This window comes from Vanessa cardui, chromosome Z (assembly GCF_905220365.1).
Source record: "Vanessa cardui chromosome Z, ilVanCard2.1, whole genome shotgun sequence".
Taxonomy (NCBI): Eukaryota; Metazoa; Arthropoda; class Insecta; order Lepidoptera; family Nymphalidae; genus Vanessa; species Vanessa cardui.
In genome coordinates, this window is record NC_061154.1 from 8,194,012 (window position 1) to 8,221,998 (window position 27,987).

Below are 27,987 nucleotides of genomic sequence, written 5' to 3' on the forward strand. Positions count from 1 at the left end.
CGCTCCGTACTATCTCGGATTCAACTTCATTCTGCGACGGAACGGCGCACGCGCAACATGGCGCGTGTTGTCGCGCTCCTTCTATTATACACAAGCATCGCGAGTGCAGAAATTTTAACACCCCCGTACTTTAACTTGGCGCTCGGTAAGAAGATTACTGCCACCGCAACATGTGGGGACGAGGGACCTGAATTATACTGCAAATTAGTTGGCGCCAATGCTGATCACGATGAACGTGTCATCCAAGGACAGGTGATTGTTTTCTTTTTTTTCTAAACAAATACGAATTTGTTTTTAATTTCTAACATATCCTAAAGTTATACTTTAAAAATCTTTATATTATTTCTTTAGTCTATATATTTGTTATGCATGATTAAGTTATTATATCATCATACCTTGTTAAGTTATTTCTTATTGACAACACGTTAGCACTGTATCGAATAGCAGCTGGGGTAAAACACATAAAATATATTAAGTGCCATATATTATAATTAAAACTATACAAGTCTAAGAGAAGCATAATGTTTATAATATCAAAAATAACGATTTAAAAGCATACCGAGTGATACATACAGATCATTCACTCATAACCTTTATACATATTCTAAGTTTATTGTTTATGTATACAAATTTAATATTTCTCGTATATATAAAATAAAATTACTTTATAAACTTCAACCTGTAGTCATATTAAATTAGTTTCGAATACTAACATCTATATTTAAAAAAAAATAGAATGAAATTAATTATGTGGATAAATAATAAATAACTTTTTAGGAAAGGTAAACAATAAATGCAATTTAAGAGTGAGTATTTTTACTTCACTGTTAGTGAGTGCACGATTTTAGCTTTATTCTAAAAGATAGAGCTTATTTTGAAGTAGTAGTTTACATTACATCGGGAGTCTGACTACCTCCAGCAAGATAATATAGACGCGATAACTTATCACGCGTCCTGTTGGCCCACCATCCTGCGATAATTACAACCATATTTCTGTAGCGAACTAACAATATACTAACCGAAATAAAAAGTACAAAAACAGAATGAACAGCTTTGGTTAATATTTGAAAACATATATAAATATAGTATGTACATTTTAAAGTACTGCAAAACAAAAAAAAAAAAATTTGAATGTTCTTTCAATAAGATAATTTTTAGTCATGCGTAAGCTTTTATACGTTGCTCCATATTAATGGTATCTGGTTCATTCATCGCCACAAGATATATGTGATACCAGGTTCGTAGGTCATGAGATTATTTTAAGCATACCGTGTAGGTCGTTAGTCTTGTCTTATCAAAAACGCTGTCGTACGTCCGGCATTTCGTAATTATTTTACAAATTTTATGAGAACACTAACTGCTCCACTCGATCCTACCTGCTTTATAAGTTACTGTTTCTATCGCGTGATTTTATACAGTCACCAATTTACTTAATTGAAGTAATTTAAAAATATACTACAAAAAAGTCATTTACTTTATTTTAAGATTTGTCCTTTCAAATTAAACAAACTCTTTGTCTCTCTAATTTATGTATTGCTCTACATGTTCTATAATATGTTTTCATAGTTCATTTTATCATATTTAGTACAAAAGTAGTCCAGATTTTATGTTAAGTTGAGCTCATTTTATTTTCAAAATATTTCATAACGTAATGCATGTAAGCAAAGCAAAAGCCCTTAACTTTTGTACTTAGATTCATTCATAACTTACCCGCTTCCTGGACAAGAGGAGAAAGAATTAAATGAATGAAGTCACATGATCTTATGTTCTCGAAGCGACAAATTGTTCTTAAGGCTGTAATTTAGAGCCATTCGACTACTTCTCGTATAATTTCGACAGGCTTCGGCTCGTCTCGTACCGTTTTTATGGACATGTGGTAGCCAAATGCGTATGCGCATCTAAGTTCCAGAGCGTTCTTTTGTTTCTGTTGGACACTGTGCACAATGGATTCCAAAATTGAATGTGTTTTTTTGTCGGCACAAGCTCTTCGCATGTTTTAAAAAAAGAATTATTTATGAATGGACAGATTTATTGGGTGTTTTACATGAACCTTTTGCTTACGAGTTTCATTGATGATGTCATATTATACGTTTATTAAAGTTGCTTTTTTAGAAATATATTAATCTCACAATCACTAGGAATATCATCTTTATAATATTATTCATATATAAAAAATTATAAACATTGTTACAAAATAGCAACATCTTCGTAAAAGCCTATTTCTGGCGTTACAAACCCTTAGTGATATTACTTATATATGTACTTTGTACACATTATGCCCATTCTAGTTGTAGACAAATAACATAATTGTATATGTGTATACATATATATTATTTAATTATGTATAATATAGTTTTGTGGATAATAAACGTGTTTGAGTTTTTTCGAGAACTTTATTCCTCCCAAAGACTTGTTCAAAATGTTTAGTTTCCATTTCAATAGAAACATGTATATAGTAATTATTGTAAATCGCTTTAATCAAATCTAAATAAACAAAAAGTGAAACTTATGCATGAAGAAACATTTCTATTTCGGAACAAATGTCTATGAAACTGTTATAGATTCGTCAAGACCAGTACATTATGGAAATCGAAATATTTAATCCTGAAATAAAAACAACATATATTTGTCTTTTGAAAACAATAGTTGCATATAATATTGTTTTTAAATGCGGGTTTGACAAATTATAATAAAATCAAATAAAAGTTGTAATAATAAAATAATAATAAATAGCAACAATTTTATGTAGTAGAGTAGCGACGTGCTGATATGCACGTCGCTACTCTAACAAGACAATTAAAAAAACTCAACTTAAGACTACTACTACTGTGATGACTCTTCGGTAATCAAATAGTGACCGCCGATTACTAGTACTAATTAATTAATTTAAACCAACGTTTTGACAGGTCTGCGATTTCTGCGATAGTACAAATGAAGCGAAGAAGCATCCGCCAGAATTTGCCGTCGACGGTATGGAGACGTGGTGGCAGAGTCCGCCTCTGTCTAGAGGCATGAAGTACAATGAAATCAACTTGACCATCGATCTCGGTCAGGTAAATCACTTTTTATTCTTTGCCTGTATTCTCAATATACACTAGGGTTATATAAGGTAAGTAAAGGTTTGGGTTCCGCAACTTGCATTAAAGTAACGTGCGAGAATAAGCTAAACTATATTAAAAACCAAGGACGTTTTAGCCCAGCAGTATCTTATACGGACTGTTACTTTGAAAAAAAAAAAAACTTGGAAAAACGTCGGAAAATATTTCCAACAAAATCTTGAATTGTTTTAAATAAGAAATTTAATAATATAAATACGCTATCAATATATTTTTAATTTTAATCAAATAATTAATGTATTTTTAACAAATAAATTAATCTTTAGCACTCTGTACGTATAGATCAATAAAAGATACAATTTTTTTTTAGAAAAATGCTTAAATTAAATATATTTTACGAAATAACCAAGTTGCATATTTTAAACTTATCCAAAGTAATTTAAACAAAAATATTATCTTAAGTTTGAATTCTCTGGCCACATTTTCGCGTTCAGTCGGGACTGGATATCCTAGTTCCCGAAATAGTACTATTATGTTACCGAAAGTGCATTGACCTGATCGCTGTACCTTACTGGAATCACGCAAGAGGACATTAAATAATTTTAGACTCGTGACAAATTACATAAGATCACGAATATTAATAAGTATATCAAATGGTATTGATTTTTTATTCAGAAGTGCAAAGCGAACTCGATTATTTTATCATAATATAAATATGTGAATGCATAGATTATAATATTTTAATAAATTTTAGGCTGTTTAATTTATTTCATTGATGTTTAGTTTTAAAAAAGCAAAGCGATATCCCATTTACATGTTCTATTCAGAAAACGTATTATAACGTCTGTATTATTACGATAGTCTTCGAAATCTTAAAACAAATAATTGTGATAGATTCACCACGAAAACATAACTCATTCATCGAGTGATTGTAATAGGTAGTAGGTAATACTAATTATGTAAACCGATACGTTAACAGCTCGGCGAAATGCAAGTTGCTCTTGTATATGCTTACCTTCGCAAGATAACTTATTATTATTATTGCTATGATAACACATTGCGAATGTAAACATTTGTTAAATTGTTAGTTGTAAGCGTTGTTTATCGAATAATAATTATGAAATGAAAATTAATTTTTGTAAAGAATACTTGGCACATTTTCGAACTTTTTCGTTCTTACGAAAGAATTACATATTTCGTATCTGTACCTTACCAAAATACTTTAATTACTTGTCAGCTATTGCGAATTATCATATAAGTTTATGCGATTTATAAAAACACTAGAGTGTAGCAAACACTAAATGAACGATTTATAGTATACATTAAAAAATCAATACCTGCATCATCGATTTATTTTTATTTTTAAAAATTATTAAATTGTAAACAACAACCAGTGGCAGCGATCAGGAGGAAAGGAGACCTTTAAAAAAAAATCACGAATCAAATATAACAAATATGATTAAATAGAGTTCTTTTTTTAAATATTAACAACAATAAACAAAAAAAGTAAAATATCATGAATTGTAATTAAGGAAACGGTAAATTTAGTAAGTTCTATTTGACGTTATAAAATAATATTCTAAATGATTAAAGAAACAATTTATTTAAATAATAATACGTCAAAGCTTGTCGCTAAATGATATCCACAGGCCACAGGACAGAGTGGGTGTTGATAGCAGGCACAGATAATAAAAAAATATATTCGTGGAACTATGACGAAAGGGCGAGGTCATGACGTTAATGTAACTTATAACAAAATAGGCCAAAAGAAGAATAGGCACATTGATTGAACTAAGTAATAAAAGTAATTATAATGATAGTGCGATGACAATTATACAACTATTATATGGAATTAAAATTTGTTTGGTTGAACGTTTATTTTCGCCATTTTTTTTTCATATTCTTGTAATTACTGATATTTGAAATATTTACTTAACATTTTTTGGGAAAGGTTGTTCATCAATTACCAATCTACTGTTGGCTGTCAAGTATAAACATTCATCTTTTGTGTTATAAAAAAGTCCTATTTTGAAGACTGGAAATTTACTTTAACCGTTTTTTTACTTTCAACACCAAATAATTGAATTATTTTATATAAACCATAATTTATTCTTCTAGGAGTTTCACGTGGCTTATGTATTCGTGCGTATGGGTAACTCTCCTCGACCTGGTGTATGGTCACTTGAAAAATCAACCGATTATGGAAAAACGTTCAAACCGTGGCAGTACTTTTCTGATTCTCCACAGTAAGTAACATGAGAATTCTTTAAAAGCACAGTGGAAAATAACAAAGAGAAAAGGATTTATATTTTTTTTGTCAAATTGAAGTGTAATATTTAATTTATATTCGTTTTTGTAGAGACTGTGAAAGATATTTTGAAAAGGAAAGTCTTCAGCCCATTACAAAAGACGATTCTGTTATATGCAGTACGGAATATTCGAAAATAGTACCTTTAGAAGGAGGAGAAGTAAGTCATATTCATAGTTGACTGATTTATGTTTTATTGCATATTTCTTAAAGATTATTATTAAAACTAATCTATTGATGAATATTTATCTAGATACCCATTTCACTGTTGAACTACCGTCCATCGGCCAATAAGTATTTTAATTCGTCTGTGCTACAAGAATGGACAAGAGCAACCAATGTCAGATTACGTTTGCTACGGACGAAAAATTTACTTGGTCATCTCATGTCGGTGGCGAGACAGGATCCCACAGTTACGAGACGGGTAAGAATCAAAACTATACATCTTTTGTCTATTGCAATCAAAGGAATGAATTCAAACACTTAGATATACGTTACCTACGTGATTTTCTAAGAGCTTTGCTATTTTGTGAACTACTAACAATTCTTGATTAATATGTATATCTTTATGAAACAACAGTATTCCACTAAGCTGCTTATATCCACTTTAATTTAACCGCCATTCTTCCAATTATAGTTACGATGACATTCAAAACGCCTTTCATTCGCAAATACATAATTAATATCATAGATTATTTAAGCTTTCGACCAATGATATCGCGCCAATTCGATGTCAAATGGCTTTTGCTCTCTTGTGATTCGATTAGACTATATTCAGATACATTCTAATTTTATTGGCTATTTCTGTTAGATATACTAAAATCATTTTGAATTTTTAATCGTCTGATAGTATAGTAGCTAGATTATGAGGTAATAATCGTTTGGTAATCGATAACATTTGACAAATATAAACTAAAGTTGCCATAGTACGATGCACCGTAGATATAAGTAAAATATTATAAACCAATTTTGGTTATGTTGCTCGAATGGTAGCCAAAAATGAAAAAAAAGGTATCATATGTTAATAAAATTGTGCACGTTAGACAATACTCTTAATAGCAGAAAGACTACCAAACTCTTTTGTGGTACCCTGGCAACATTGTAACTTTAAACTTACTATACACATCAATGTAAATATTCCATCGCCATGTACGTCTCATTTATATGTTACAAATATATACATGGTGTCTTAATTCTAACATATGGATGAATTACGTCATATCTATTCGCATTCGTGTTTAATAAACACTTTCGATGTCATAAATAATTGTGAAGTGGCTAAATTTAATAAGCCTCACAAGTAACTCATATTTTTTATTTATGTACCTATAAAATGCTTATAGCACTGAAAATAAATAATGTTTTATAAATATTAACGAATTTGAAATTAGGTAAGATTACACGATATTTAAATTATAAATAATAAAAATACAATTAGGGATCAGGCATTTTAGACAGTTGTATTATATCAGATAAAATTCGTATATTAAGAATTACCTTTCAATACAATTGATTTATACAGAACATGTTATGTTATGAGAGTCATGAATATGTTTTTTTCTGTTCCGACAGTATTTCTACAGTATTAAAGATATAAGTATCGGTGGTCGCTGCATGTGTAACGGTCACGCAACCACGTGTGACCCGGCAGACCCTGAAAGTGATACCACAATTCTGGTGTGTCGTTGCCAACACAATACATGTGGACCTCAATGCGCCGCTTGCTGTCCGGGTTTCGAGCAGAAGAAGTGGAGAATATCCCAAAACTGGGACAGATTCGCCTGCGAACGTATGTTTACATAAACAATATTAATCTCATGATAAATGATATATCTCATGAGTCGAGATGGCCTAGTGGTTAGAACGCGTGCGTCTTAACCGATGATTGCAGGTTCAAACCCCGGCAAGCACCGCTGATTCATGTGCCTAATTTGTCTTTATAATTCATCTCGTACTCGGCGGTGAAGGAAAACATCGTGAGGAAACCTGCATGTGACAAATTTCATAGAAATTCTTCCACATGTGTATTACACCAACCCGCATTGGAACAGCGTAGTGGAATATGTTCCAAACCTTCTCCTCTAAGGGAGAGGAGGCCTTTAGCCCAGCAGTGGGAATTTACAGGCTGTTGTTGTTGTTGTGATAAATGATAGAAATGAAAATAATGAAGTATACTTGTTTTTTAGCGTGTAACTGTCACAATCACACTACTGAGTGTGAATACGACGCGGATGTCGATGCAAAAGGTCTGTCTCTCGACATTCATGGAAATTACGAGGGAGGAGGCGTTTGCAAAAACTGCCAACACAATACCGAAGGTATTAACTGTAACAAGTGCCAAGCAACATTCTACAGGCCTTATGGCAAGCGCTGGGATGAACTAGACGTCTGTCAACGTAAGTATATCTCTTTTAAATAATGAGTTATAAATAATGAGAATTTCATAGATGTTGATTAAAAGAAAAATGTATTTTATAATCAGCCTGCAATTGTAATCTCCACTATTCAACGGGTAATTGTGAGGAGGAGACTGGTCGGTGTGAATGTAGACGCGAATTCAACCCACCAAACTGCGACTCGTGCTCGTATGGTTACTTCGACTATCCCGACTGTAAGCCTTGCACTTGCAATCTAAACGGAACTGAAGGGCAACATTGCACTCCAACTGATGGAATGGTGAGCTTATTTTCCATTTTCAGATGATTTATTTGATCGTTTAGAAGCGTTAAGACATCTTAATGAGACATACACGCATACATGTGTGTAATCCAATAGTCTAATCAACTACAAAGAAAACATTTGATCCTATTACATTGATTATAATTTTATAACACATATATAATGGAAACCTATAGAAATATTGAGTTATTTGATATAATTTATATATTTAGCACGCGTTAAAAAAATTAGAAGGATTCAATTGTAAAGCGTTCGTTGTTTGTCTACCTATATCTACAATGTAATATACTGGAGGTATATTATGTACGAAAATATTTCATTATCATAGAAAAGTGGTTCATTAAACAGTTTTGTTTTAAATTAAATTCTCACATAGTTAGTCGTCAAACGACTAAATATAATTTCAAATACCGACCATTAATAAATCGAACATATATTTGTTTTATGTTACGTTTTATGTTATTGATTTTCGTGTATAATTTATTTAACTGTTTTTCTATATTCTTCAACAGTGTCCCTGTAAATACAATTATGCAGGAAAATCGTGTGAGATTTGCGCTGATGGATATTACTCGCCAGAATGTAAAAGTGAGTAACGCTTATTTATTTTTAACTAGAGGGTCTTCCATGAAACTTTGCGTTTAATCAAAAGAACTTTTTTAGGAATTTCATAATCTTTATCATAAATTTAAGTTTGACATTTTATTGTAAACTGTCAATCATCTACATTTAGAACCAAAGTAATGAAACCTTTTTTTAATTATATTTCAATGTCAAATAGTATACATTAGTTCAGTTAGAATTGGAGTTTGTCGACGTTTATTTACGTTTTTCATTTTTTCTTATACAACCGTAGTACTGCTCTCTAACCGGTCCGTAATTTTATTTTCCGTAAGAATCTTCTTTTTTATTTTCCCGCACATCTACGCTCTAGCGTAGCTCTGCAAAATTAAACAATAACTGATGTTTTATGTGCCATATCACTATCGTCCCACAATCACTACTAAAATAGAATTTCTTCATCATATGATCATAATACCGCTATCTTAATCATAGTAATTTCCCAGTGTCTGTACGTTTTATTCAAAGATCAATTTTGTTTATTTATATCTTATAACCAAAATATTTTATGTGTTCTTTTTCAAAACACCCAAAAAGACAACTAATGGATAACTTTATTTTAGACTGCGAATGTAATTCCGTCGGTTCAGTATCACAAGTGTGTGATAAAAACAGCGGAAATTGTACATGCAAAAGTAAATATAGTGGAAGAACTTGCAATCAATGCGAGGCCGGATATTACAACTATCCAACGTGCAAACGTAAGTATAATATATTATTTAAATTACTCATATGATGTTAAAGTCGTTTGGTTTTATCCTGAATAAGCTTATGCGTATTCCGCTCCTAACTCTGATGATATCGATTTGATCGGTCAGGCCACGATGGATTTCAAGTATAAAAAGAAATGTGTGCGAAAAAAAGCACTTACTTTTGTCTCACTCTCATAACTTTTTATTGTTCCGACCTCGGATATCAACCCAAGACCACGAGATCTGCGATCATATTATGTAGCCTCTAGAGTCTAGACCAACGAAAGAGTCCAATGCTATTTTTACGTAGCGAAGTGGAACGAAAATATATTCCTAACAAAATAACCTTTGGCCTTTTTCTTTAAAAGCAGAGAAAAATCTGAAAAAATAGATATATGGTGTAAAAAAAGGTAGATGTACCAATTGTTTCCTATAAAGAAAATGTATATAATATAGTCGGTTGTTGTCAAGGCCAAGCCAAATAGCCAATGTGCAGGATATAATATCTTGCATAATTGTACTCTTCTAATTCGATAGGAAAACAAATCATTAATAACCAAAAGAGGACAGGCTCACTGTCTTCTTCTTTTGAAAACTTTTTGACAAAAAGTTAAATCCCAATAATTTATTTGGGCACATGTCATCTGTATCGAATGATTTTCAGATTGTAATTGCGACACCAGTGGTACACAACCTAACATCTGCGACGATGTCAATGGACAATGTATTTGCAAACCAGGATTCGGTGGCCCGCGATGTGATCAATGTATCGCAGGGTAAAAAATATATTTGTCTTAATTAGTTTACACATACATAAAATAGACTTAACACTTTAAAAAATATACGATTACGTATCTATCTTTGGTAGATTATAATGGTGAACAGTAATTTTTTTTTTGTATTAAATTATACACACCACACACAACACACATACACACACACACACACACACACACACAAACACGACACATACACACACAAACACAAACACACACACAGAGTTGGAACACGAAACGAGAGTTATAAAAAGGCTCTCTTAAAGGCTTTTTATAATTGAAAACCTTACATTATTATTTGTTTATAGATACTACATGGAAGTCCGTGGTCGAGAAAGATCATGTGTACCTTGCAATTGCTCTCCAACGGGTTCGACTTCGACCAGCTGCTCCGCTGACGGAAAATGCAATTGCCTTGTTAACTTCGGTGGCAAGCAATGCGATCAATGCTCACCAGGATATTACAAATTTCCAGAATGCTTACGTAAGTATTGACAATAGTTTAATGTAAGTTTTTCTATATAACTATGTATTATTTACTGCTATTACTGGAAGATAAGTTTTTTGTCCAGAGAATCGAAATTGAGATTCAAAGGGGAAATTCTGCTGGCGTTCTTGCCACAATTCCACGCGGTCAAGATTTATACAGTCACCAGTTTTAGTGCATACTTGTATACGTTTAAGCCTTGAATGTTATTAATTCTTATGTTACGCAAAATAAATTCATATTAAGTAAATAATGCTAGTCCAAATATGGGACCGCTTTCTTTTGTAACTTAATTCCCTAAAACACTTGAATGCTCAAGTGACTTTATATATCCTAAAGTAGATTGTATTTGGGATTTGACTCTTTATGTATTTTTAGCCTGCAACTGTGACGAATCTGGTACCATCGGATCCACGTGTGACGACAATGGCCAGTGTCACTGCAAACCGAACTTCGATGGAGTCAACTGCGATAGGTGCAGAGAACAGTTCTATAACTACCCAGCCTGTGAAGAGTGCAACTGTGATCCAAGGGGTGTTGTTGCCTCTTTTGCTGGTATGTAATCACTACATAGTATAAAACAAAGTCGCTTTCTCTGTCCTTAGATTAGATTTGATGCGGTTTTTTAATAGATATAGTGATTCATTTATTTATTTATTTATTTATTTATTTTATAGGATCACCAACAGAAATGACAATAGTATTACAAATTTTATATAGTTAACAATTGAACACTTGATAATTGTATTTCTTTTTATAGGTAATCACAGCATGCACTAAATATACTGAACATTAGTAATTATCACAAGATTGTTTCTTTGGATCAATTATATAATTAAATTATTTAATTAATAAAAATTATGAAATTGAATTATTTAACAGTTTTATAACAATATCAATTGTAATCATTTAAATGAACATATTAAATTCGATTCGCAAAATAATAATTCGAGTGGAAGCTTTTTTGTATATAATACATGGACAATATAGTAAATAAATACTGATCATTTTAGTAGTTTATAATGTGATGCCGTTAATAAACGAATTCTGTAGTATATTTAGTATCAGTATTGCAGCCGTGCGAAGCCGGTGTGATTGAATTGAAATATTAAAATATTTTTTTATGTAAGTTATATCTTGTGATATTATTTTTTTTATTTATTTTATAAGGTTGTGGATCCGTACCAGCTGGAGAACTTTGTCAATGTAAGGCTCGTGTCCAAGGCAGGATTTGTAATGACTGCAAACCACTTTTCTGGAATCTACAAGATTACAATCCACAAGGATGTCAAGGTTTGTTAAATGTTCAACTTTTTTCTTTTAACCTTATTAGAGAGCCGAAATGGCTCAGTAATTAGAACGTGTACATCTTAACCGATGATTGCGGGTTCAAAACACCGCTGAACAATCATGTGCTTGATTTGTGTTTATAATTCATCTCGTGCTCGGCGGTGAAGGAAAAAATCGTAGGAAATAAATGTCAAATTTCATAGAAATTCCGCCATCCTACATTGGATGGAACAGCGTGGTGGAATATATTCCAAAACCTTCTCCTCAAAGGGAGAGGAGGCCTTAGCCCAGCAATAAGAAATTTACAGGCTGTTGTTGTTTTTTGTTATTCGTCTTATATAATTAATGCTGATTGATTATACAGAATGTAGCTGCAACCTTGCCGGCACCCTCGGCGGTCTCGGTGCTTGCAACACCCGCGACGGACAGTGCACGTGTAAAATGCACGTTGGCGAAAAACAGTGCAATCAGTGCCAAGATGGTTTTTACAATTTGGAAACATACAATCAATTTGGATGCACAGGTAATTAGTGAATTATATTGGTCAACTATATTCGGTACCTTATATTGCTATATTGATATATTTAATCAATCACGCAGATTTCTGGATCGTATTTCAGTAATTCTCTAAGTTTCCGTCTCTTATTACTTAAGAGATAATTTCAAATATCCTAAAAGAATCAGAAACAAGGAGTTCCTATGAGCATTAAATCTTAAATCTCTTAAGCTAATTACAAATTTCTTGTTACAGCCTGCGATTGTGATATCGGCGGTTCGATAGACAACAACTGCGACAAAGGCACCGGCCAGTGCCGCTGTCACTCGCGCGTTGAGGGCCGGCGCTGCGACCGCCCGATCCCTGCGCACTACTTCCCGACCCTGCACCAGTTCCAGTACGAAGTGGAGGAAGGGCTAACGCAATCCGGTCCTGTCAGATATAGAAATTCGGAAGAGGTCTTCCCTGGATACTCTTGGAAAGGATATGTTGTATTTTCTCTGCTACAGGTACTGTTCTATCTTATTAAATTATTCTTTAAATTCGCGCACGAAATTATATACTTTATTATATAGAATATGTATTGCTCTTTTGGATTATGTAATAGCTTTTAGTATTATATAATATAACATAATAATTATACCACTACCCATCAAATCACTCAATATAATGCTTTAAATACAATGGAAGATAAGCAATATTATAAGTTAATGACTAAATGTGTTATTTAGAATGAAGTTATCAACGTGGTTCATATCGGTAAATCTTCCTTGTATCGTATGGTATTGAAATACGCAAATCCGCTCCGGGATCCAGTCACAGCAACCATTGTTATCACACCGGAAAGTGTAGTCGAAACTCAACAAAGGTAAGTCACACCTAAATATGTTATTAAATATAAATGACATAAAAATAAACAATGTATAAACACAATTAAACTCTTTGTAGATTCAACGTGTATTTGAGACCGACCATTCAACCCCAACTTATAACAGTTCTAGTGGAAAAAGGTAATGCACCTGCGCCTTTCGTCATGAATGCCGGAAACTGGACGGTCACAATTAAAACTACTAAAGAAATTATGATTGTAAGATCTTTTCCATCTTCTTTAAAAAGCCTTGTTCGATAACCAGTTTTTAAGATATCATTTATTATTTTAGGATTACTTCGTTCTCATACCTGAAGCTTATTATGAGGCAACGGTTTTAACAAAACTAGTAGACAAACCATGTGTTATCGGTGATAAGAATTTGTGCAGACATTTCGCGTATCCCAGTCTCGATGGACGACCTACAACAAACGTGACAGAAATGGTATCAGCGGTCACAGAGTTTATAAACGATCCTGAGGTAAGACGATTGAAAATTGCGTTATACAAGAGTATACTTTATAAAATTACTAATAAAATCAATTTTATTTCAGCAATTAAAAGAATACAATGCAGGTCCAAATGATATACCAATAATCAATCAGAGCGAACAAAATGAACTAGAGTACAATATGAAAATAGATCCCAGTGGATCTTATGTTCTCGTTATTGAGTACGTGACGCCGATCAATAGAACGGCATTGGAAATAAGTCAATCCAGCTCCGACCCCTCTGGTGGAATTTATAATCTGTTCCCGAGAGGAGTAGTTGTTATAAGATTTCAGTCTGGAGACAGTTCTGAATCATTCGCCCTGGCTAATCTTAATGACTGTCCATATACTGCGCCCTGTAGACAAGTAGTCGTCGATGACTTGGCAAAGATCTTCACATTCCACGTACAAGATCCAAATAATGTCGTATATGTTAACGTAAGTACTATACCATAATATCAGATAACAGAACTCACTTTTATTATGGCTATAATAGTATCCAATGATACTTAAATTTTAATTCAAATAATTAAAACAAAAAAATATTTGTAGGGAGATACAAGCACACTTGCTGGTATCAAGTCAATAATCGCAATTCCTGAATCTGAATGGCATTTGGACTACATCACCCCGCGTCCATACTGCTTAAGGCGAGACGGACGCTGCATTCCTGCTGTATTTCCCACCGCTGTGGACTCTAAAAAGGTATGAATTGCTAAATTAAATACACACTTTATTACTTCAATTTGTCTAGCAGTACACATATATTGAATTTTAAATCACTATAAGCAATCTTGTTGTAAGGCATAAAATTGTGATATCTATACTTATCTAAATAATCAAGCTTATATTTTTTTTCTAGGTTGAAATAGAAACAGGTACTGGAGGAAATCGCGACATAAGACCACCAATCCTTGATAACTCTACTATAGTTGTGTACCTCGCTCCAGAGTTCGAACCAATTAAAATAGAATCCAAGGTACCGTCACCTGGAGACTATATTTTCGTCGTGCATTATTACCAACCAAATCATCCAAGTAAGCATTTTTATAAAGAATGTTTTGTTATGATAATTTTAATGTAATTACTACATTTGCTCATTTTATTTTGCAGAAAGCAGTATTAACGTAAACCTAACTGCTGATGGTCAGCAGTACGAGACCTCTATACCAATCGAACATTGCCCTTCAAATTCTGGTTGTAGAGCTTTGCTAACACAGGCAGACGGAAATACACAGTTTGCTGTGAACGAAAACTTTACGATTGAATTCAAGGTACTAAACTCACTAGTGTATAGTTCAACACAACTTAGATGCAGCATCGGCAAAACTCATAAAACCGATCGATTAGTACTCGATCCCAAATTATCAATATTTAATTCTTATGTGAATATGATCTTTACACAAACTTAATAACTTGTAATATCATATGACCTAATATATTCGTCAATTTGACTCGGTTTACATGCACTTGTTTTCTCGGGTTGAACTGACGCGAGAATCTATAGCGACGAATAGCGTCAAATGGCGCGATAGGGAGTTATTTCTATTGGTTGTATAAATCGCCAATGATCGGTTTTTATTGAATTTGCTAATGCTACATCTAAGTTGTGTCGTACGATGAGCTTATGTATAAGAAAATAATATTTCAATGATGGAAAAATGATTTATCAATGTTATATATTTTTTTTACTTTTACAGGGAGACACAAGCAAAGGCCTGTGGCTGGATTACGTTCTCGTTGTAGCAAAATCAGACTTTGTAGACTCGGCCTTAACCGAAGCTAATAGGGTTGATTACACTCGAGAGTTTATCGATAAATGTGCTGTCAACCATTACTATATCAATTCTAATGAGACCGGTAATTTTGGATATTCTATATTATGGTTTATATTTTTAAAGTTATTCGAAGTTAATCATAAAATGAATCACAATTATTAACAGGTTTCTGTCGAGACGCAATGTTCTCCATCACTTCGGAATATAACAGCGGTGCGTTAAGCTGCTTCTGTGACTTCATGGGATCTACGGAACTCGAATGTAATACCTTCGGAGGACAGTGTCCGTGCAAAGAAAACGTAATCGGCAGAACTTGTACGGCGTGCCGAACAGGATACTATGGCTTCCCTAATTGCAGACCCTGCCATTGTCCAATAACTGCAATTTGTGATGAAAATGGTAAAAAAGATAGATAGTAAATATTGGTTATTAATCATAAATATTTTGCTAACTGCTTGGTTTCTTTACTGTTTAGGGGAATGTATATGCCCGAAGAACGTGGAAGGTGAGAACTGCGACCGCTGCAAGCCCTATACGTTCAACTTTGACGTTCAACGCGGTTGTGACGACTGCAACTGCAACCCACTGGGAGTGATCGACAACGAGTTACAATGTGAAGCTGATAGTGGTAACTGCCTGTAAGATCGGTTTTACTAGAACAATTTTTTTATAAATCTTAACTATTTGACATTTATTTTAATTATTATGTCTCGTTATTGCAGGTGTAAAGAAAATGTCATTGGTCGCGTTTGTGATCACTGCGTCCCCGGTCATTACGCTTTTCCAGATTGTCTACAATGTACTTGCGACCTTGATGGTAGCACTGATGATGTATGCGACCAAAACACAGCGCAATGCTACTGTAAAAAACATGTCAGAGGCCAGGTAAATAACACTCCATTTATAAATGTAATGTGGTTTCGTTTAGAGTTCAAATTAATATTATGTTAACAACTCCTAACAGGCGTGCAATGTCTGCAAAGATGAATATTTCAATCTTCAACCAGACAATCCTGACGGTTGTACGAAGTGTCATTGCTTTGGCAAAACCACGAGATGTAGCAGTTCATACTTATCTTGGGCTGAGGTTAGTAAATATAGATTTTTTCTGTCTATATATTCTGTCTGAAATATATTTTTTCTGTCTATAATATTATTAAACGTCGTTCGGGCGAGTTCATACTAGATAACAAAAATACTTTTGTTAAATGCCATGATCTCGCACCATTTATCGAACACATATAAATACCAACGCATAATAATGGTGTATTCTTTGAGCAATGTCCAAAAGGATATTTTTGAACATTGAAAAGAACAGGCTCAAGAAGCCTTGAGAACTAAGACGATATGTCCCTTGATAATTGCACTGGCTCATTCACCCTTCAAGCCGGAACACAACAATATAGAATATATGATGAATGGATAAAAACCTCTACAGATGGACTACACAAAGTTCAACCACCAAGTCACCAGATGAGCATGGCCATGCACCCCCGCAACTACAATAAATGCAAACCTCTTCCTGCAACTAACTTCATGTTTCATTTTTAAAATGACGGTATATTTTACAGATTAACGGCATGAACGATTGGTACCTTGTTAATGTAGAGGCTAATCGCACATTAAACATTTTCCCCATCACTGTACCTCCTACAGTCTTAAACGATTCGGTCATCGGAGCAGACCTAGCAAGCAACGATGATGGTGCGCAGAAAGTCGTGTACTTTGGCGCACCTGATTATTATTTGGGTATGATTATTATTTATAATTACAAAAAAGTTATCCTAATTTCAATTTACGTTTTTACACTATGTTACTTAATTGTATATTGATTTCGTAATACATATCCCGATGTAATGGACTAAATTTTACAACCATTTTAGGAAAACGACTTACGTCATACGGAGGTTACCTTACCTACTCCATCTTTTATACCACACAAGAAGGCGGTCATGCAATTGATGCAGCTGACGTTATCATTGGAGGAGCTAATGGATACATCGTTCATAACAGCATCGAACAGCCACCAGCGCTTGAGAATTGGATACACAGTGTTAGATTATCAGAAGATGAATTCAATAACTTAGATGGATCTGCAGTTACCAGAGATCAATTAATGAATGTTTTGGTCAACATAACAAGCATTTATATAAGAGCTACATATTGGCATGAAGCCGTTACGACAAGGTCAGGCTTATATTTCATATTAGACTAATATTAAGATGATCAATGTAAATTGTTTCTATAAGATGTTTTATGCCATTTTAGATTAATAGCAGTGACGTTGGATGTTGGTGTCGAAGAATATGCAGAGGGTGACCGAAGGGCTTCTTCAGTGGAGGAATGTCACTGTCCAAAGGCTTACAGAGGACTTTCATGTGAACAATGTGCTGAAGGTTATTACAGACTAAGTTCCGGTCCTTACGCCGGATTTTGTGTACCGTGCCAATGTAACGGACACTCGAAAGAATGTGACGTCAACACTGGAATTTGTTTGGTAAATATAAAATATCATATAGTGTGTTATTGAGTCCATTCTTTATTTTAATGTCAAATTTAAGTAAAATTATTAATGTGTGTTTTAAATATCACAAGGAATGTACTGACAATACAATGGGTGACCATTGCGAACAATGTATTCTTGGATACCACGGCGACGCGACGGTCGGCACACCCAGAGATTGCTTGATCTGTGCTTGTCCAATACCCTACGCTTCCAACAAGTAAGTCTATTTAGAGAGCTGTATACATTTAAGAACAAATAAATAAATCACTAAAATGACTATTTGGTGTTATATGAACCTTTCCTAATTTGATAACTAAATTAAAGAAACAAAAAACAATTTTTAATTTTAGAATAATTGTAAACTAAATGTTTCTTAAAACAGTTTTGCAGTGGGCTGTGACCTTAGTGGGAATGGATCACTCATATCTTGCGTTTGCAAACCGGGCTACGATGGAGCCAGATGTGAATACTGTACAGCCGGTTATTATGGCATTCCAGAAGAAATTGGTAATTTACCTAAACTTGACATTAATATTTTTGCTTATTAAATAAAAAGTTTGACTGTAATATTAGGTAAAAATTGATCGAATCTCATAACATGATAAAATATTGAATTTTCATACACTTTTATTTGTAAACCGCCTGAATATATAATTTATAGTTTGTTCATTTATTTAGGTGACTACTGTAAGCCTTGCAACTGTTCTGGTAACATAAACACGAACGACCCCGGCTCCTGCGACAGCATCACTGGTGACTGTCTTAAGTGCGTCAATAATACGGCTGGAGCTGCTTGCAATCTTTGCGCTCCCGGCTTCTACGGAGACGCTATCTTCTCTAAGAACTGTACAGGTAAGCTGCTTATAAAAAAAGCATTTTTTTAGCACTTTAAACGATAATTAATAAGTATTATAGCTAGATGTCGAGACTGACTCGAGGCCAAATAACGTAACTTTTTTTTTTCATTCCAATTTAGCTTGCGTCTGTGATGAATACGGAATGGAACGATGCGATCCTGCAACGGGTACATGCGTCTGCCGGCCAGGTGTTATTGGTGAGAAATGCGATCGCTGCGCTCCCAACCACTACGGGTTAAGCAGCGGTCAAGGATGTACTCCTTGCGATTGTGGCATCGCCTCAGAGTCCTCTCAGTGTGATGATAATACTGGACATTGCAGGTGCTTACTATAAAAAATTATATATCGTATGGTAGTTTTAAATACTTTTTAACAAACCCCTTTTAATTTTCTCATACCTGTATTTTTATATACATTCAACTTATATTGTCAAAAATATATTTTGTAATACCCAGTTCGCTTAAACTTTATTATTATTATCGTTAACGCTTTATCCATTTGGTTTTAGATGTGCAAAAGGAGTGACCGGAAAGCACTGCGATCAATGTGCTGCTGGATATTGGAACTACACCAAGGAAGGATGTGATCGTGAGTAAAATTAATTACATAAATGAATGGATAAATTATTGTCAAGCACCTTGTGTTAAACGAATCTCGTCTTTATCTTGCAGACTGTAATTGCAACAAAGGGTATTCAGTCGGATTCATGTGCAACGCTACAGGACAGTGTGAATGTCTGCCCGGAGTAATTGGTGAAAAATGTGATCGCTGTCCAGAAAGGTTAAAAATATTGAATTTCTTATTATATATATAATACATACACTCTACAGAGCCAATTAGAATACAACTAAATTTATTTTACAGATGGGTTTTAATACCGCAAGAAGGATGCTTAGAATGTGATTCTTGCACAGATGCCCTTATCTTTACTGTACAGGATCTAAACGATTTGTTGAGCACCGAAACTCTAGATTTTAAGGTAAATAATGCAAAATATTTTCATTTTAAATCAATATTAATAAAACGCGTCTTTTAAATTATTTTGTTCTTTATAGGATAAAGCCGACACATTCTTTACGACTCAAAGACTCAACTATATTTCCAATCAAACTGAACTACTGAAACCTAAAGTAGCAGAATTGAAGAATGTAGATCTAGAAGAAGTTACAACGGCCGTGAAAGGATTAGAAACGAGTGCTAAAAATCTTTTGCGATCGGTAATATTTTTAACTACATAAATAGTATCATTCGCTAACATATAACCATCATTAAATTACCCTATGTATGTATACAGGCTGAGTTTGCGGCAACTGATAGTGACAAGCAAATTGTAAGAGCTGCAGATTTAACTAGTACGGCAGACGAAGTCCTCGCCGCAGTAAGAGAAAATGGGCAAAAGGCTAAAGACATAGTATCTCACGTTTCGGAACTTGCTACAGGTCTTGAGCTAAGTCAGCAACCTAAAGTAGATAGCGCGTTACAAGAAGCTAGACAAATTAAAAATGATATAGCTGGTAAGAAAATAGTATTAATTATATTCAAAATACATATATGTATATTTACTGACACTTTATTAATAATTAAATTACTTTTAAAGAAAAAGATTTGAAACCCAAAGAACAACTAGCATTTAATGCTTACACAAATGCAACGGAACAAATAGAAAGAATGAACCTTTTCGTGCAACCTGTGCTTCAACAGATAAAGGTACTGATAATTTTTTTTTTTATAGTAATTACTATTTTTGTACAATTAATAACATATTAATCACTTGCAGAGATTCGAGTCTATAATGAACGATACCCATGAATTAAAAAAGAAACTCAATGAAATGCTCGAATACACTACTTTTGCTCAACATACTGCTGCGGAAGCTGAAAAACTAAACACAAACAATCGGTAGGGGAAACGATAAATTGAGTTTTATGTCCATGAAATTTAAGTATATGATAATTAAACGAGCTATTTTTCTCTTGCAGGAAGTCTAAATTTGGAAACAAAGTTTCATCTGTTACCAAATTAAATGGTGCCGCTATGAAAGATTTAATTGATGCTGCTATTGATATCAATAACGCAACATATTTCACTTCAAAAGTAGATGCTATTACAAAAGACGCTGCCAATGTTCTTAATGAAATAAGTGCCGTTAACGATGAAACGGAAAAGAGTTTAATGACTATCGCAGATACATTGCCGAATTTGAGTAATTTAACCGATGAAGCACTAGTCCATGCAAGCAATTTGAGAAATAGAGTAAGTGAATTGATGTCATTTTCAACATATTATTTTATCATATTAGAGCTTAAAATAAATAATGATTTTATTTTTTCGTCCTATAAATATTTAGGCTGATAATTTGAGAGCGTTAGCGGAACGAGAAAATAATAACACCAGAACTAAAGACGCCTACAGCGCAGCATCTGCTTATTCATCTATAGTTCAAGAAATTGGGGACGCTAAAAAGGCTAGCGACGAAGCCGAAGCAGCAGTCGCAAACATCTCTAATATTGTAAGTTTTAGTTTGATGTACAAGATAACTTTATAATCAATACACTTGTTTAACTTCAGCGACCCTTTTTATTTCAATTGTATGATGTTATTTCAGAATACGGTACTTAATAACCGTGTATCGCCAGCGCGGGACCGATCCCTCGCGCTTTCGGAGCGTGCTACTTTAGCTCTAGCAAATGTTGAACAAAAACTGCGACCGAATCTGACACAGGCTGATCTTGCATTACGAAATGCTACGTCTACTCTTGGCTATGCTGATGATGAGAATAATGCAATATTATTGTAAGTTAACGATAGCTCGATCATAGTTATAATGTGTAGTGCAGTAGAACAATGGTTTAGCTATACTTTATAATTTCAGATCACTGCCAAATGCCCCACACACATCACTTGAAAAAGAATCAGAAAAGGCCGATAAAGTTTCTGAAAAAGTGAAATCAACAATAGATATTATGTCGAATCTCGGAAATGACTTAGCATCCAGCAAAGAATGGGCACAGACATTACCAAAATTGGCTGATGATGCCCAAAAAATGACTTCTAACATTGAAAACTTGTGTTAGTATTCGATAAAACTATTATAACTGTTATCGTAAGCCAATCTTTTATTCACATTTGAAATAGAATTAAATACTAAACTATCTTAATTTTCCAGTAAATAACATTGGAGAAATGGATCCAATGATATCAACCACTTATCAGACTGTTAAAATGAAACAACTGAATCTTGAAAACCGTCGCCAAGAAGCAGATGATAAGCTTCAGAAACTTAGATCTCTTATCGAGCAAGTAAGCAAATTATATTCCATAAAAATATATGTTTATAATGAAACATGTATTAAATAAAATAAAAAATATCTGTTTTGTCAGGCGCGTACTGTAGCTAATCGCATACCAGTGGGTGTTACTTTCGACCGTCGATCGACTCTCCAACCTCGTCTACCCGAAACTGTAGATGAAATGTCAACTTCCACGCACGTTTCCGCTTACTTCCGAACAAAAGAAAACAACGGTTTCATTTTATACTTAGGAAATCCGAAAGACACAATGCTTAGAAGAACTAAATCGGTATGTTTTTAATTTTTTCTATGCTTATATAGAAACGCAATAATCTATTTCTGATTTTTTATAATCATTAAAATTTTAGGATGACTTTATGGTTTTGGGAGTACAAAATGGTTATCCATACTTGGTAATGGACATCGGTGACAGTGCCGAGTCTGGTCGTGAACCAGCCCGAATAGGTAGCGAAAAGTTCGTTGCTGATAACAGATGGTACCAAGTCATTGTTGATAGGTAATGTAAACGAATAGTTGTTTATTTGTATGGTTCATATTGCCTGAATCACATTTTAAATATGTTTTAACTGAAAATTCTAATGATTTTACTATTTTAGAGTGGGACGCAATGTTAAGTTATCAATACGCGAAAGTCTCGACAACGGTACGGATAAAATCCATGACAAAGAAGCTGTATTACCAGGACAACATACTATATTTAATTTGGATCGAGAAAAATCTAAACTTTATGTTGGAGGAGTGCCATCAGATGCCAAATTACAGGGTATTAGTTTCCCGGCATTCGAAGGTCAAATCGAGGAACTAATGATAGGCGACACCCCCGTTGGACTGTGGAACTTTGTTAGTGCTGCCAATTTGAAGGGAGCTAGACAAAGGTAAAACAATTGAATTTATTTCAATAAACTAGGCATTTCAATAAATAAACCTTTTCAACATTTTCTTTTCATTTGTCCATAGGGACAAGTTAATATCGTCACAATCGGGCCCTCAAGAATATCGATTCAATGGACGTTCTCACGTTATAATGCCAGGAAGAGGATACCTTGGATCTCAGAAAAACCAAGTTTTACTATTCTTTAGGACATATGCTCCAGATGGTCTGATATATTTAGTAGGAGAAGATAAGCATTTCTTCTCTATACAAATGCAAGATGGACATGTCTATCTACAGGTAATAAATATAGCAGTTCACATTATATTGCATTATATTTTTGTATCCAGTGGCAGGCCACCAAAAGAAAAAAATTGTAGTACTTACTAAACTACTTTCACATTTCAAGTTTGTACTTAATCAGTTTCATTTATTTTTATTCTAATTATAGGTCTCACTCGGCAATCCAGACGATATGGTTATTATTGGCACTACTAAAACATACAACGATGGTAAATGGCATAGACTCGATGCCGGTAGATATTTCACTTCATGCTCCCTTAGAGTTGACAATGAGATAATAAAAATGGTATCAACGTCTGACGTCAAAGAAATTACTGCATTAGACACAATGAACTTTGGAGGAAACAATAAGGACATTATACATGTGACCAATAAAGGTTTTGACGGATGCATTAGACAAATTAGTATAGACGGTGTTAATATAGATTTGAGTGAAAATGTTGAATCAGTTGGAATAGCTTATGGATGTCAGGTATATAAAATTCATTTTGAATTTGTTCGAAATTCAATAAATGTAATCGTATCTGGATAGTAATTTATTTATTTTTTGCATAGTTTGCATCACTAGTTTCTTTATCTGGAGACAACAGTTACCTTCGCTTCGTGGATATAACAACGGAGAACTTACAGCTGACGCTTAAGTTCAAAACGTCCAGTCCGGACGGTTTGCTCTTTGTCTATGTGAGTCGAACTGTAACCATGGCCAGGGCGGATAGTATATCCTTATCCCTCATCAGAGGTATGTTTTTAACACTACTATGCAATTTAAGAAGTATCATTTTTTATGTAAGATTTATTTTACATTAATTTTCTTATAATTATAGGAACTCTGGTTCTCATGAGTCAACGTGAAACTCTCGACACAGGACTGAGCACATACAATGATTCGCAGTGGCACGTAGTCACTGTAACTCACAATAGTAAAGCCTTAAGACTCGTCGTGGATGACTTCGACTACTTTAGGTGCGTGCTAGCAACTAGAATCTTATGTTAACGAATAACCTTATTATAAAAAATATATTTAATATGATCTTTATTAAGTTAAAGTCCTCATTTTTTAAACTCTATATATCTTCTCTAACTCTTATTGTTTTTTAAAATTAACAATGTCAATCTCTTACCTTCAACAGTACGGATTCAGCTCCAGCACCGCTCCATATATTAGATGGGGTCCTGTTTGTGGGTGGGCTACAGCCTGGCTACGTTGTAGGGGGTAAGGTGGGGTCTAAAGTGCCGTTCAAAGGATGCATCGCAGATGCGACCATTAACGGAAGAGTTTTGAACCTACTCGAACCCTTCGGTAACAACAGCGTTACTTTTGGACGTTGTGGCAAAACTACCACTACAGGAGGCGTGCCCCCAGGTTAGTCCTGGCCTTAATTATATCATATTGGCATTATTTTTTGTTTGAGCATAACACATTTAACGTTTTTGTTTTCTTGAATCAAAACATAATTTGTTGGGAAGAAGTAAACATGATATTTTGTTCAAGTTAATTGTAAATATATTAATATGTGTAATGCATTTGTACAGACGTCGGAGCCTGGCCTGCCCCAACGCAAGGCGACGTCCTTCCAACGCCAAGCCTTATTGACCCACTACAAGAAGTCACCACAAAAATAGGTAAACAAAGATAATAAAACGATATAGGTGATAATCCAAATGACTCATTACGAGATAGACGATACTATAGGTCCGTTTGACTTGAAATAACTTGAAGTACTCTGCCCACTCTGTTGATGAGGTTTACTTAGAATTACTAGAGATTTCAACTTCGAGGGAAATTAATTTTGATAACCTTGTACAAATTTTACCCTTACGAAGTCGGGATGTATATATATATATATATACGCTTACTAATTAGTAAATGAATATAACTGTTAAATTTCTGGTCGACTCTTTTGAGTCAGAACCGTTTGTAAAATCTAAATAAAGTGTATTTTGGCTTTCAAATAGATACACCATTGATATACGCGCCGGGCCCAACTGTAACTACACCAGAGACGACTGCCGCGAGTGAACCACCAACCATCCAAACAACTACCAAATCACCGTTTGTTCCCACCACTACGATAAGACCGTCTACAACGCCACGCCTACCGCCGCCACTTCCTGAATCTGGATGTGCACTCGCATACGACCCACAATACAGTATTGGTGATCCTACTGAAGGATACAGATTTGGTAAGATTGTTTGTATTAAAAAATAAAGACATATTTTAATATAGAAATTAGATAGTTTGTATATGTACTTTGCAAGAAATTTGTCCAACAAATATCTTTTAAAAAACAAAATCTTAATATTGCCTTTTCTTTAATTGTGATATCTTAAATATGAATATATTTACTCCTTCAGTTATTTTTTTCAATCAAACCTAATATAAACGAAGTATTTATAGAAATAAAAACTGATAGTAATATATCGTTATTATTCAGGAACGAAAAACGACAGTCGCATAGAGTATTCGAAGTTGCCAGGTCGGCAACTGGAGGGCTTCGACCTCACAATAACTCTGCGCACCTTCGACGAACACGGTGGGCTGGTATTCTACGCGGCAGCAGAGCGCGCGCCTGGACAGTTCCTGGCCGTCTATATGAAGGAGGCTAAGGTATTTCTCTAAAGTCTGACAACGATAACGATATAATTTTAAAATCATACATTATGAAAAAATGTAAAATGCCACATACCAATGATATTCTAATAAACAGATATGTTATACCCATACTAAACAACAGAAAAAAGTGTGCCGCGCCGGGGACCGTTTATTTTTCATTTCGTTACAAGTACTTAAAACGACTAAAGGCAAACGTCTCAATTAGGACGTTTACTAGTCTTCACTTTTTGCGCGTTAATAACATATCTGCTTACTAGAACATCATTGGCCACATACAGTCTCCAGTAAATATTCAACTAACAAATTAATAAAATTTTGTCATTTGGCTCACAGCTTCATTTCACCTTCAATTGCGGCGGTGAAACCGGCTTAGTAGTATCGACCCAAACCTACAACGACACAGAGTGGCACACAGCAACACTCGTGAGGAACGGTGGTCACGGCAAGCTAACAGTCGACGGCGAACGCATAGGGGAAACAAGTGTCACATGTGACGCGCCCGCAGTACTAACGCCTCCCTACTACTACGGTGGTTTACGAAACATCAGCAACAGTATCAGTCAAAACCTCATGGTAAGTATTCTGTGCCGCTTTAAATAGTCCTACTGAAGTCTATAGGGATGTGTTGTCACATAAACTTAATCTTTATGTTTGATAAAGTCCTCTCAAAATATCTTTGCCATTTCAAAATGCTTTCCCATTACATTATGAGAATTAGAAATAGATAGTGCACATTGTTTGAAGACACACTAGCGCACTGAAAAATATTTAATGGAATTGAGTTTTTAAGACATTTTGTAAGACATTTCGGCCCTGACCGAAATCTCGTTTTTGAAATCCATTAAGATTTATTTTATCTGAGATTAATAACCACAGCTATGACTATTATTATTGTTACAGGACTTCTACCAACCATTTAAGGGTTGTCTTAAGGGGCTCATGATGAATGGACAATATGTCACCGACATTTTGTACAGAGTTAACTCACTTCGATGCACTGATAACGTGGAAAGCGGAGTTTACTTCGGCCCCTCGAACAATGTTCACAGCAATTATTTGAAAGTAAGACATTAATTTATATATTGTATTTGATAAGTTATTTTTGTATATAAGCGTGTTTGTATTGAAATTGAAAATGACATAAATGTAATATTATTTCAGCTCCTAGAAAACTTCAAGGTTGGCTACGAAATTTCTATAACCATGGAAATTAAGCCGCGCAACTCAACCGGTCTATTGTTAAGTGTACACGGAAAGAGAGATTTCATGATATTGGAACTCTTGGAGAACGAAGTTGTAGCCAACGTGGAAAACGGAAAGGGTCCGTTCCACGCCAGTTACAAGCTCGGCAACAAATTTTCACTTTGTGATGGAAACTGGCACAGGATACACGGTAATATTATTTACATACATACACGGTAATATTATTTACATACAAATTTCGTCGCCCCGGACCATGACAGTGAGACCTGTAGCCTTTATTGTAGGCTAGATAAACAGTGCTTTAAAAATTATTTATATATAATGTGCTTGACATTTTTCCAAAAGTTTTTCCTCTCTTAATCATAAATGATAGAATTTTTAGCATATCTGAAACAATTAAATGTTAATGACGTAACCTAAATACTTATTGTTATTCGTAGCGGTCAAGTCCCGGCACGTAGTCTCAGTGGGAGTGGATGGTCACTTCTCTGACCCTTGTGTTGGACAGTCCGGATCTACAGACACACGATCCGCTTTATACATCGGAGGACACGAACGATCTATATCCAGAGTTAAAGGAGTCCGCTCGAGACGTGGATTCACTGGCTGCATCAGGAATATAGTCATAAAGGAAGTTCCTGTGCAAATACCGCTCACGGCGGCGCGTAGGAACACGCACATCGGCGTATGCCCTAATGATTAAATACATTGAAATATATATGTAATGATAATAAACATGTCACAAATTTTTATTTTATATCATTTCTAAATTTAATTAT

The 27,987-nt window shown here is 34.3% G+C and overlaps 1 protein-coding gene across 1 annotated transcript; it reads left to right on the top strand.

The window, feature by feature from the left end:
• Positions 1–19: 19 nt before the first annotated feature.
• LOC124542865 (laminin subunit alpha) lies at positions 20–27,957 on the top strand. The gene is made up of 62 exons (XM_047120753.1): positions 20–252; positions 2,907–3,053; positions 5,175–5,302; positions 5,416–5,524; positions 5,618–5,788; positions 6,937–7,153; positions 7,551–7,760; positions 7,847–8,040; positions 8,556–8,631; positions 9,228–9,365; positions 10,021–10,132; positions 10,441–10,616; positions 10,998–11,174; positions 11,790–11,912; positions 12,274–12,432; positions 12,661–12,914; positions 13,137–13,273; positions 13,354–13,492; positions 13,566–13,754; positions 13,828–14,202; positions 14,317–14,469; positions 14,627–14,801; positions 14,878–15,038; positions 15,465–15,624; positions 15,708–15,941; positions 16,018–16,180; positions 16,265–16,427; positions 16,507–16,629; positions 17,114–17,291; positions 17,426–17,729; positions 17,811–18,039; positions 18,138–18,265; positions 18,431–18,555; positions 18,727–18,900; positions 19,025–19,226; positions 19,414–19,493; positions 19,577–19,685; positions 19,770–19,884; positions 19,961–20,122; positions 20,200–20,419; positions 20,503–20,612; positions 20,683–20,804; positions 20,885–21,158; positions 21,253–21,414; positions 21,511–21,698; positions 21,778–21,974; positions 22,072–22,205; positions 22,287–22,484; positions 22,564–22,712; positions 22,813–23,091; positions 23,174–23,387; positions 23,539–23,862; positions 23,946–24,129; positions 24,215–24,353; positions 24,521–24,753; positions 24,924–25,013; positions 25,347–25,574; positions 25,827–25,999; positions 26,339–26,578; positions 26,906–27,067; positions 27,167–27,398; positions 27,649–27,957. Exons 1-62 carry the CDS (start codon positions 58–60, stop codon positions 27,909–27,911), a joined length of 11,079 nt encoding a protein of 3,692 aa, XP_046976709.1. The 5' UTR covers positions 20–57; the 3' UTR covers positions 27,912–27,957.
• The last annotated feature ends 30 nt before the right edge of the window (positions 27,958–27,987 follow it).

Bases quoted from the DNA above. Each gene is read 5' to 3' on its own strand.
- LOC124542865 (XM_047120753.1), top strand. From the start codon at position 58: ATGGCGCGTGTTGTCGCGCTCCTTCTATTATACACAAGCATCGCGAGT. The intron at 3,054-5,174 runs GTAAATCACTTT...TTATTCTTCTAG, and splicing joins TGACCATCGATCTCGGTCAG to GAGTTTCACGTGGCTTATGT. The intron at 22,206-22,286 runs GTAAGCAAATTA...CTGTTTTGTCAG, and splicing joins TTAGATCTCTTATCGAGCAA to GCGCGTACTGTAGCTAATCG.